At 40.9% G+C, this 12729-nt stretch overlaps 1 protein-coding gene across 1 annotated transcript in view; it reads right to left on the bottom strand.

Moving 5' to 3' along the window:
• MYO3A (myosin IIIA) overlaps window positions 1-12729 on the bottom strand; it is a 166495-nt gene that overhangs the window by 13818 nt on the left and 139948 nt on the right. The window contains exon 29 of the mRNA XM_027121878.1: window positions 12448-12592. Within this exon, the coding sequence (XP_026977679.1) occupies window positions 12448-12592 (145 nt within the window). The remainder of the gene's footprint in view (window positions 1-12447; window positions 12593-12729) is intronic.

The raw sequence follows: 12729 nt of genomic DNA, 5'->3' as shown, positions 1-12729 counted from the left end.
GCAATATAGGGACCCAGAGGAAATCTTAGAAGGGAGGAATATTCACTGCTGTTTGTTAAAGGCAAGGTTCACCGTAGTCAGGTTCGCAACCTGTCTGCCTTTCACCTCATCTGCCCTTCAGCCAGGCGAGGCGCTCTTGAACAGAAATGGACGCAGGTTCTGAGCTTGTGTGGACAGTTCAGTCCCTCTGCACTCCTCTCTGCCTTGCACTGCCTCATGCTCTGAGTTCCCAGAGATATTTTCACTTCTCATGGTTGCCCTGAATTGGACCACTTGTTTTACTCCACTCTGTGTTCCCTTGAGTTTTCCTGAGGTGAAGAGCTGTAAGTCTGCTCTGAGTGTCCTGAACACTTCAGGGATGCCTTAGTGTTCAGTGGTCTGGCTCACAGGCTCCCTCTGACCTTCTCAGCAAGCAGGGAGCTGTCAGTCTCCAGACCCATTCGGAACTGCTCAAGTGATTCCTTTAGTTCTTCTTTTCCTATCAACTGAACACCGATGCCCTAGAGCCAACTCCCACCTGTCCTTATCCTACAGCTCATGGGCTTCAAGCTTTCTGCCACTCTGGTTTGAGTACTTTGCACAAGAAGCTTGAAAACTGAGCATTTCGTTTTTCAATAAATTACACTCTTAGGTTTGGGGAAGATGCTGCCCCCAGCCTGCCCCTCCTGTCTCACAGAAGAAACAGGAGAATAATGCAGCTCTATTTGTGTGGTGAGACCCACAGACGTCCCCTCTGGACCACCATCTGTCTCTTGGACATGCTCACTGTGTTTCTGCCATTTTCTTCCGTCACCCCCGTAGGGCACAGGTAATGGATTAGGGTCCTCAGAGGCTAGTTAGTTTCGTCTGGTCCATGCAGTTAGGTTGCTCCCTCACCCCCAGCCATCTAGCATACATAAACGGGGGCGCCCTATGAGAAGCATAGGGAATGCACACAGTGACGCTGACAGTGTCTTGAGAGTGCCACCTACTGGGTGTCATGTTGAGCTGTGAGCATGTATCCTGTGTACGACCGTCCATGGAACTATGGAGACAAACGACAAAACTACACACTCACCTGACTGGAGAATAAGGAAAACTCAGGGGTGGCATTTAAGAGCCCCCCAATTACCTCTTGGTTGTTTTTCAAGACCATATTGCTCTCTATCTGAAAAATATATGGGTATATAGCTCGAGGTGAAAACCTACGTTAATTTTTTTTCCAAAGAGCCAAATTTGGGAAAATTATTTATTCACTGCTCAGTTACTTTCTCAAATTGCCCTGTAAAAACCACAGAATAGAAGAATACTACCTGATTTTAAACAAGCAACATTCAGTTTGTTTCTGGCCTCCCCCCACCTCCCTGCCCCACTCATACTTTGTAACAGATAGGTGGTTCTTATCAAGGTAAGGTGAAATACACCAATATTTTTAAAAAGCTACTATTCCTTATAAGGACATGTCTGGTCGCAGGCATGGCCACAGGAGGTGGCAAGACAGCTTTCAGTGGCACAAGACAGCCTGGCAGCAAAGATAACTTATCTGGAGATGGCATTCTAGTCTTCTCCCACCTGGTGTGGAAGCCCTGTATAGGCTGCAGGAACATTATTCAGATTCTTCATTTTGTACAGAATGGACTCTGAAGGTCCAAGGTAGGGAGGGATGGAGAGTGTCCACTCTACTGGAGAGCAAGCACTTGGCCCTCCCTCCACCAGCCTCTCGGCTTCTCTAGAGCCCTGTATAGATGCTCTTGTCAGTGAACCCCCTGACACGCGGGAAGATTAAGCTGATGCATTTACAGGATTCCCATTCCAATTCTGCAGTCTTGTATCCCTAGTTAGATTAGTTAGCAGTTTGCTAAGGTTCTTCTATGAAAGATGAATGTGAAGGGCTGTTTATATTCCATATATGAATGTGCCATTACTTATTAATCATTTTCTTATTGTCTAATTTTATTTTTGGCCATGTACGTAATTTTTCTCTTTCAGCTCTGATTAGTTCCTTAGGCTATGTTCTCGTAAGTGGGCTTACTGGGTGAGTGACAGAAACGATTTCAATGCTTTCTTACATATTTTGCCAAATCACTTTTTGAAACGTTGCGTCTTTAGTCTCACCATTAGCGTTTGAGGATAATTAAACTAGCACATTCTTGTCACCGTTAAATATTTGTTCATCCCTGCCATTGTGATGAGTAAAAAATAGTAACTTAATTTACACTTTTAATTTCCACGGCAATCATATATATGCTTGTTTTCCATGTGCATTTGTTCTTCTATAAATAAATCAATGTGTCCATTTTTCCATGGATGGTGTTTGTGTTTTTCCTAATGATTTATAAGAGCTCTTTCTATGTTACATATGTTAACCACTTTTCCACTCGTTCTCTATATTTCATCCAGTTTGTCTGTAGCTCTTTAACTTTAAATGAGGCTTTCTAATGTCTAGGTTTTAACGTTTACACAGTGCAAATCGACCACAGTGTTTCTCTGTAATGCTTTTTATTACTTCTTATGCTTTGTCATTTCCTAAGCAGAGACTGTGAGATGGTCAGTTCATATCATCTGGTTTCTCTTGGTTTATTCCTCCCATTTAAATCATTAATATATCTGGTAAATACTGGCGTATTCAGTATAAGGTAAGGCTGTTTTATTTATTCTCCCCAAATCAGAAAAATTTAAGCATTATATGTCCATTTCTTATTGGTTTGCTGTATATCTTTTGGGGACAGGCTTTTATAAATACTACAGTCAATTTTAGGGCTATCTGCTCTGTTCCATTAATCTGTGGTTGATTTTCGTAACAGAGGCATATGGTTTTAATGGTAGCTTTATATTATTTGTTCTACCATCTAAAAGGCAAGACCTCATTTATAATTATTCTTTTTTCCTGAAATTTACAAATGATATCTAGGGACATTAAGTTCTCAAGAAAATCTCACAGAAATGGAACACAACTTTTTTAACCTAGAAATCAACTTTAGAATATGTTTACATTTTCTTATCTTTCAATCCAGAAACACAGTGGGTCATTCCACTGTCCACCTCTGCTTTTTTTTTTTTTTATCTTTCTGTGGTTTTCTTGCTAACTTTATTTCAAGGTATTCTATTTGTTTTTGCTCTTATTTCCAATATGTTCTTTTCCCATTATAAATTATTATAGGAAAGCTACGTATCTTTGCTGAATTCTTTTACAAGTACCAATCATTATTTTGGTTCATTCTCTGCATTTTTATTGTCAAAATTCATGTTGTCTGCTAATACTCCTATAATCCTATCTTCTTCTTTTCAATATCATGCTTTTCAGAAACTTCTGTTGCTGTCCTATTGCTTCAGCTAGAAATTCCCAAATTAATAACGTAAAAAAGTGTTGTTACTAGCATCCTTACCTTCATCCTGCTTTTTAAAGGAACTGCTTTCAGTGTTTTACCATTATTATGATGTTGACAATTGATTTAAGAAGTATACTCTTTATATTGCTAAAGCATCTCCTATTTCTAATTAAGTAAGAGTTTTGCTTTTCATTAGGACTCAGTGTTAGATCTTATTGAAAACTGTTTTAGCATTTATCAAGATGGCTTTTTTCTTTTGAACTTTGGATATTATGTTACATTGATATGTGTTATTTGGATAGTTTTTTAATGTAATATGCATTCAATCAGCTAGTACTATACTTCGGAGTTTTACCTCTAAATCCCTGAGATTGATCCATAGCTTTCTTCTTCTTTCTCTCTCCTTTCTCCCTCCTCTCCCTTCCTTCTTCCTAAAAGGTTATTTGTCAGACTTTGCTTCTAGGGTAGATGATCTTCATAAAATAGGTGACTTTCTGTATTTTTCTTTTTCTCCCAAGCAGATCACACACTATGGAAATTACTTGTTCCATGAATTTTGAATGCACTTGTCTAAAACACTGTGAGTTCCTGAACACTTTTTTGAAGGGAATTCTTTGACAGACACATCATTGTACTGACTATGTCTTCTCAGAAATTTACACTTTAGCCTCGTATTTGTCTCTGTGAAATTGCATTCATAGCATGCCAAGATTTTAACATTATCAACTATAGTTATTATAATACTGCTCTTATTTCTATTTTTTTGTGGCTTCTTTTTTAGGTAATTAGTCTATTTTGTTTTATTTTCAAAAAATACTATTTTAGCTTCATTTAGATATCTGGTATATTTCTGTCTTATCAAAATTATTTCTCTTTTTGTGTTTTTCCTGGGGCTGAAAAATACTTGTTCTCCTTTTTTTTTTAAAAAAGGAAATCTTACTTTACATCCTTTTTTTATTATTTTCTCTCAGTTAATCATGAAAACATTTAATGATCTGAATTTTCCCATGAATATAGATCTGGTTGCATTACATTCATAGTTTTTATATATAGCTATTCTCATTTTTATTATTTTGAAATAACTTATAACTCTAATTATAATTGCTTCACCTCAGATTTCATACTGATTCTTAATTTTAAGACTTATTTTTACACTTCTATCTCAATTGCATCATGGTCAGAAAATGTAATCTGGTTCAGTTCTGATATTTGGGAGTTTATGGACTAGCCCAGTATGTCTGTAAGAAAATTTTAAAAATACACTAGATATTTAAGAAGGTATTTTCTCTATGTGATATGAAATTATAAACTCCATGTGAATTTACCTTGTTGACTATATTATTTTGTCAAATATGCTATGTAATTTCCCTTTGAACTGATCTCATAGCTAAGTAATATGATGTCAAAATATGTAAAGAAAAAACTGTTTCCTTTGCTGAGGACATGGTTAGTCTTTTTTTCGTGCATTTTTTAATCAGAAATTTAATGGGAAGTTGGGGGGAAATATACTGTTCATTGTCCTCCTGCTTCCATGGCAGCTCCGTGTTCTCTGTAGTGTAGAATAGATAAAAATTGTGGAATGAGAAGAAATAATTTGAGTGCAAAAAATTTAACTATTTCCATTTAATGCTTCTAGGTCAACTATTCTGTTGGAATTAAGTCAGTTAACTCATCAAAATCAATAATTTACACTTGATAATTCAGAGTGTAAACCCATGTATGGCAAACTGCTTTTATGGTTAGTATTTAATATAACTGAAATGCTAAAAATAAATGATACTCACTGAATTGTAAGGGTATAAATAAAATCATTTGTTTTTGGATACTGAAGGTTGTCGTTTTTTGAAAGATTTGGGGGGAATTAGTATTTCTTATGAAGAGAGAATAGTAGCAAATAAATGTAAGAAGATAAGTGATCATCAGAGGTATGTTGGGAGGAAAAGCAATATAACTTCTGATCTCTCTTTACTTTCTACTCATAATGAAAAAAAAACTCCTATAAAGTATGTGACCCAACATTATTTGAGCTACCTGGTCTTCACATGGCTATAAATATGTTTACAGGTACACGTGCAGACATATTCTTGGGTAGTTTGCAAAATGCATTTCTAGGGCCAGCATTACAATGGTAAATTGACAGGCATACCTTACAACAAATACCAAACCTGCACCATAATAACTGAAAATATTAGGACTACTGCATAAATCTAGATGCCATAAGAATTTAGAAATAAATAGATTGCTCTTTTCTTCTGACATTTACTCTGAAAGCATTTTCATTATATCTACTGTATGTATGCATGGCAAGGGACTGCTTTGATTTAGAGTTGAATTTACTGATGGTATTATGTAAATGAAGCATGGGAATTATCATAATGTCCTTATTTGTTAACCTTGCAACCCATTAAAAAAATTACAGCCGGGCTTCCCTGGTGGCGCAGTGGTTGAGAGTCCGCCTGCCGATGCAGGGGACACAGGTTCGTGCCCTGGTCCGGGAAGATCCCACATGCCATGGAGCGGCTTGGCCCGTGAGCCATGGCCGCTGAGCCTGCGCGTCCGGAGCCTGTGCTCCACAGCGGGAGGGGTCACAACAGTGAGAGGCCCGCATACCACAAAAAAAAAAAAAAAAAAAATTACAGCCTGTTGGACAGTCACAGCTTCTTTGTAAAAAGAGAGAAAGAAAATATGCTTTTGTGTTACTAGGGTGTATTTATCCTACAATTAATCTTTTTCTTCTCTTCACAGAGGTCAACACAATTGCCAGGTGCACCATAGTTAAGAAGAAACGCCCCCTCCCCCCAAAGGAGCAACTCTGCACATTATTCAAACTGAAATAATGCAATGTCATCGTATACTTCTGAATACAACAGCATAGGCTCTGTGATCAGATGGCCGCACTCTAGTTATACAAATCCTGTACTAAATTCCTCTCAGTGAAAATGCAGGTGCAGTTAACTCCTATCAGTTTCAATTGATAATGATTATTATCAAAACAAAGATATAAAACAAGCAGTTCGTGTACTTACCTAATTTTATTTTTAAACTTCTTAATTAGTTCCTCAGTTTTCACTTGGACATTATTTTACTTTCGACACTTTCGCACATTAAAAAATATGTCTCACAGAGAGAGAACCTTATAAAATAAGGTTACAGCTTGTTAAAATAAAGTTGAAAACTTAATTATTCTCATTTATTATCCACATTTTCTAGGGCTTGCTTTTTTTGTTTGTTTAATCTTTCATTATAGAAAATTTCAAACATTCACAAGAGCAGAAAAGAACAGACAGAATATAGCAGAATGAACCTCCCTGTACACATCACTCAGTGCCAACAGGTATCCAGCCCAGGCCGATTCTGTGCTCCTTTTCTCTTAATCTGTCTTTAAATCAAGTTGAACCACCAGATAATCATACATTCAAGATATATTACTGGCCCCTTCACTGTTTTCACCACACGACCATTAGGCATGAATATAACTTAGAATACCCTGATGAATTTTCAAAGTGACCTCTAGAAAAAATTTGCTTTTGTACTTTTTTTTTTAAAATAGATCTTCATTGGAGCATAATTGCTCCATAGTACTGTGTTATTTCTGTTGTACACCAACGTGAACCAGCCATATGCACACATATGTCCCCATGTCCTCTCCTTCTTGAGCCTCCCTCCCACCCTCCCTATCTCAGCCCTCTAGGTCTAGGGCTTTCTTCAGAATAGGTAAGAAGCTTTCCCAGGTCACTTTACGTAATCCAGCTAAGGCTGACTGAGTTGTTACAACGAAGTCGGGTGTAGCAATGATTTGAAGATGCCTGTAGATTTTTGAGAAGCATGAGATAACGAAAGTTTCAGGTGACTATTAGGCTTACTTTAGTGACATAATTATTTGTAAACTAGCTTGATTTGGTCTTCCAAGTGAAATTCTTCATGGGGAGGTATGGTTTGCCATGAAGGTCAGTGCTGCAGCGGTGGCCTGTTGAACCCCCGCTGGCAGGTTCCACAGCGTATCGGCTAAAGGCGCCTCTGCGGGGGCTGGCAGCTGCCCGCACTGCGAGGTTCCAAATTGCGGGGTTAGCAATTCTGATGATCTAGGGAGACAGGACCTCTATACATTAGGCCTTCTACAATATAAGGCCTTCCCTGACTAGAAGTTTAAAAGCATACAACATACAAAAACAAATAAACATTTAAAGAATGTAATGCGACTTTTTTTGTTTTAATGAAAACAAAACTTCTAAATCTTTGCTCCACTGGCCACTGTACTTTGCTCCACATATAATTCTTGGAGGAAATTAAACAGCTTTCCAGCCAATTAATAAGTCATTATTAAATGTCTACGGTGTGATGAATAAGTGTGCTAGGGTAACAGAAAAATGAACATACAGTACATGGCATGGTCCTGCTTGCAAGGGTTGAAGATCTGACTGAGGAAGACAAAACCAATCTACATGAAATAACTTGAGGATAAGTAAACATGGACCATGGTACTGATAATCTACTCCCTCCTATAAGTGTGCATCTGAATACCTGTGTGGGGTTTGTGATGTCTGAAGGTATGTAAGTATAACTGGGAAAATCACTAGAATTGGAGGAAAAGGGAACAGGTGGTGGAAATTCTTGGTTTAAATGTGGTCAGAAGATTGGCAAACCCAGGCTGGTTTACAGAGAAATTTAGGATGGAGTTTGATTTTCCTGAGGTAAATAAGCACATCCAAAGGTACAATAATGAATCTAGATCCCTTGCAGGGATTAAATATTGACCAAGCGATATCTGGCCCAATTTGTGACCTCAGTTTGAATTCTTTGAACTATATTTACTGCGAACTTTTATAAACTATTCAAGAAATTTTTAAAAAAGCTGCCTAGATCATTAAAATATCTGAACATAGACTACACCTGATGACAAAACCCAGCAGATATCGGAGGGTGAATCTCCCAGAAGTAGCACAGTGATTGTCAGCATCCCCCTTCCCCTTTGTGTCTATTCACAAACGTTAGGGGAAGTTGTAAGTAACTGTTAACATATAGGAGATTCAATGGATATTTTATAGTTCTCTCCCCACTTGCTCTGTCAGCATCATCCTGCATGACATCTTTAAAACCCTCTTCCTGTGGCTTCTGAAGTACTGGGCTCCCTGTGTCCTTCCCACCTCTCTGGTTGGTCCTCTTTGCTGGGTCCTCTCTACCTGACCCGTACACGTCTAGACTCACGCTCTGGTTCTCTTCTCTTCTCACCGTAGGTGGATTTCCTGGATGATCTCATCTACTCAACGGCTTCAGTCACCATGCACGCATCCACCCGCCTGGTAGGGCATCTACCGACTAACCTTTGCTTAAGACTGTTGACTGTCTCAGCCACCACTTCATCTGGGTTAAGTGGTCACGATGTACAACAGTTCAGATGTACAAAAATGTCACTTGATGTTCCTAAAACTCGACTTAATTCCTCCCTCTTAGTGCTCATTTCGATTTTCTAGCATGACGTTACTGTTAACGAATCCTAGTTAAACTCAGCTGCTTTCCATTTTCTTAGTGTCTTCTGAGAAAACTTAGTCATTCTGGGTTTCTGTTTTCTCCCCGGGCCACTGCATCTCCCAGTGTCCTCCCTTCCTACTTGGTTCTGGGTTGTCAGGTCTGCCCAGACCCCTCTGTGTCTTCAGGCCACTTCAGGCCCTCTCTCAGGCACTTCCTCTGCTACTCTCAGGGACAGGGGAAAATTCAGATGTTGGCCAGGCTGGCCTTCATTGAAGAATGAAGTGAACTATTTTGACTTTCTAGTAAATTTCTGCTGCTTTTAGGCCTTTTCAAAGTCCCTGACAAAGCAATCTTGAGAAAGAAGAAGAGTGGAGGCATCACACTTCCTGATCTTAAGCTAAATAAAAAGCTAAAGTAATCAAAACAGTATGGTACTGGCATTAAAACAGGCACATAAATCAATGGCACAGAATAGACAGCCCAGAAATGAACCCAAGTATATATGGGTCAACTAATTTTGACAAGGGCATCAAGAATACATAATGGGGAAAGAATAAACAGCACTGGGAAAACTGGATATCCACATGCAAAAGAATGAAATTGGAGTCATCTTACACCATACAAGAAAATCAGCTCTAAATGGATTAAAGGCTTAAACGTAAGACCTGAAACCATAAAAATCCTAGAAGAAAACATAGGGGAAAACCTTCTTGACGTTGGCCTTGCTAGTAATATTTTGGATATGACACCAAAAGCTCAGGCAATAAAAGCAAAAATCAACAAGTGGGACTACATCAAACTAAAAAGCTTCTGCACAGCAAAGGAAACCATCAACAAGATATAATAGGCAACCTACAGAATAGGAGAAAATATTTGCAAACCACATACTGGATATATTTCAGACAATATCCAAATAACCAAAATAAGGAACTCATGCAACCGAACAGCCAAACACACACACACACACACACACACACACACACCCCAAGCGACCAGATTAAAAAATTGGCAAACAACCTGAATTGACATTTTTCCAAAGAAGACATGCAAATGGCCAACAGTATATGAAAGAGTGCTTTCATACAAATCAAAATCTCAATGAGATATCACCTCACAGGTATCAGTATGTCTATTATCAAAGAGACAGAGAAACAAATGCTGGTGAGAGGATGTGGAGAAAAGAGAACCCTTGTACACCTTTGGTGAGAAGGTGCATTGGTTCAGTCATTATGGAGAAGAATATGGAGGTTCCTGAAAAAACTAAAAATAGAGCTACCATATGATCCAGCAATCCCTCTTCTGGGTATATATCCCCCCAAAATGAAATCAGTACCTTACATGATAGGTTTATGTTCACTGTAACATTATTCACAATAGCCAAGATAGGGAAAACAACCTAAGTGTCCAGCAACAGAGGAGTGAAGAAAGGAGATGTGATACACACACACACACACACACACACACAGAGGAATATTATTCAGCCTTAAAGAAGATCCTGCCATTTGGGACAACATGGATTAACCTGGAGGACATTATGCTGAGTGAAATAAGCCAGGTGCAGAAAGAAGAAAAACCTCATGGTCTCACTTATGCGTGGAATCTAAAGAAGTCAAACACTAGAAGCAGACAGCAGAATGGTGGTTACCAGGGGTGGGGAGGCGGGGGAAGCAGGGAGATGTTAGTCAAAGGGGACAGAGTTGCAGGTGTGCAGGATGAATAAGTCTAGAGATCCAATGTACAGCACGGTGACTACAGGTAATAATACGGTACCAAATCCGGGGAATGTGCTAGGAGAGTGGATTTCAGGTGCTCTCATCACACACACGCCAAAAAAGGCAACTATGTGAGAAGAAGATATGTTAATTAGCTTGACTGCAGTCATATTTCGCCAGGTATGTGGGCCTCCAGTCATCACGTTGTGCACCTTAAAGCATTTTCAGTAAACACACATACACAACACACGACACACACAAAACTCCCTGGATGGTCAAAAGTACAGGTCGTGGCAAAACACTGGTGGCCTCCACTCCCCTCCAGGAAGCGTCCGCGGGCCCCCTCCACCCCCTGCTTCCTGCTGAGCCCTGGGCTGAGCTGCTTACCCGGAGCTCCCTCCAGCACCTCACTGCCCCGCCTTCACCAGGGCCTCTGCGCACACAGCCACGAGGGAGGCTGAAGCCCCCGGGCCCCTCTCTGCTCTGCCGGTCAGCAGGCCTCTGGGCAGGGGGCATCGGTGGCATTCAAACTAATGGGCCTCCGGACTCTGACTTGCCAAGCTGCTTCTTCACGTCAAGAGGTCTGGGCCAGGGCCTGGGAGCAGCAGGGCTGGGAAGGGTGGACACTTCATGGCAGTGTTTTTTGTTGTTGCTGTTTTTAAAGCTTCACACAAGTCTTGAAAACAATGTGGCAGGACAACTGATTGAAACATTAAGCTATTTTTCCTTCCTCCCGTATCAGACAAATAGCCGGGCTCATCTTAGTCTTTCCCTGCCTAAGGGACTTCCAGGGAAGTTGCCTGAGGTTAGCGGTGGTCCTGCCTTGGGTAAGAGCCAAACTCACTGCAGAGGTGGGGCCTGGTGCCCTGAGCGGGCGAGGGCCTCCGAGAAATAAGGACCAAAGGAAAATAAATGCAGATTCTCCCAGACAGGGCCCAGCAGGGCCATGGGTGGCCGCCCCTGGGGAGGTGGTAAGGCTGCAGGGAGGAGGGCTACTGGGAGCGTGTGCAAACCTGGTAAGACTCCTGACACACCCGCTTCCCAGCGTCTCCTGCGCGAATGGGAGCAGCAGAGCCTCGCGACTTGTAGAGATCGTGAGGCCAGCTAGGAGATGAGGGTCACAGCAGTACCTGTGGGCAACTAACTAGTGACTACAGGCTTTACCTGATCCTTTGGTGGCTATATAAGGCCCCGGGGCCCTTGCACAGCCCTGGGGAAGGGGAGGTCTGATAATTCCTGAGTCTGAACTCGCCACCAGTTTAGTGAATGTGGGCAGACAGTGACTTAGGCTGATAAGAAGAAAATTTAATAGTGCATCTGAATGGAGATTTGCACCTTCTACTTAACATACAGATTTTGACAGAAGGAACAGATATACTTCACTTGTTTGCTCCCGCTTATCCAAACTGCACCCTGCTCCCCAACCTCCCCCAACTCCATCCCTTTCTACTCCCTTTTGGCGTCATATGCCAAGTTCTAGTTAAAGTGTACATAAAGGGAAAAAAGAAAAGAAAAAGAGAAGAAGAGGAGCGCTTTCCTGATGGCGCAGTGGTTGAGAGTCCGCCTGCCGATGCAGGGGACACGGGTTCGTGCCCCGGTCCGGGAAGATCCCACATGCCGTGGAGCGGCTGGGCCCGTGAGCCATGGCCGCTGAGCCTGTGCGTCCGGAGCCTGTGCTCCGCAACGGGAGAGGTCACAACAGTGAGAGGCCCGCATACCGCAAAAAAAAAAGAAAAGAAAAGAAGAGGAGAATGAAATCAAAAAAGGTAGGGGGTATGTGGAATATTCTGGAAAAGTGTGTATCTACTTATAAAAAATGAAATAAAATGAAGGCTCTTGCCAAGACAGTTAAACCATTGTCACCTCAAATCTGCTATAGAATAAAGGTGGACAACTAATAAACAAAGTATCTGGCTTTGCCTGTCCCTTCGGGAAGTTCCAACTCTACCCATCTTTACCTGAGATGCACTGCTGAGAAGAAACTCGTCTAGTAATTGGCTTATAAGGATAGACACCCAGATAAAGAGGCTTCAGTTGCTGTGACAAAATCATTTCATTCAGTTTTTTCTGCAGAATGAAATATTCTTCAGATAGCTTTGTTATCTAAAAAGAAGGTCACATGTCAGATTAGATCAAGGAATTCAGTGAGCTCCAAGGTACACCGGGGCCTGGTCAATTCCTGAACCGCTCCCCCTGGGGCTCCCATGTACTTCTTCTCCAGGACTCACCCCGACCCCGTA

Source organism: Aethalodelphis obliquidens, unplaced genomic scaffold (genome assembly GCF_003676395.1).
Source record: "Aethalodelphis obliquidens isolate GAN/ISIS:26980383/991018 unplaced genomic scaffold, ASM367639v1 scaffold23, whole genome shotgun sequence".
In the NCBI taxonomy this organism is placed as follows: domain Eukaryota; kingdom Metazoa; phylum Chordata; class Mammalia; order Artiodactyla; family Delphinidae; genus Aethalodelphis; species Aethalodelphis obliquidens.
Note: the sequence above shows the minus strand (reverse complement) of the source record. Positions and strands in the feature narration are given on the sequence as shown.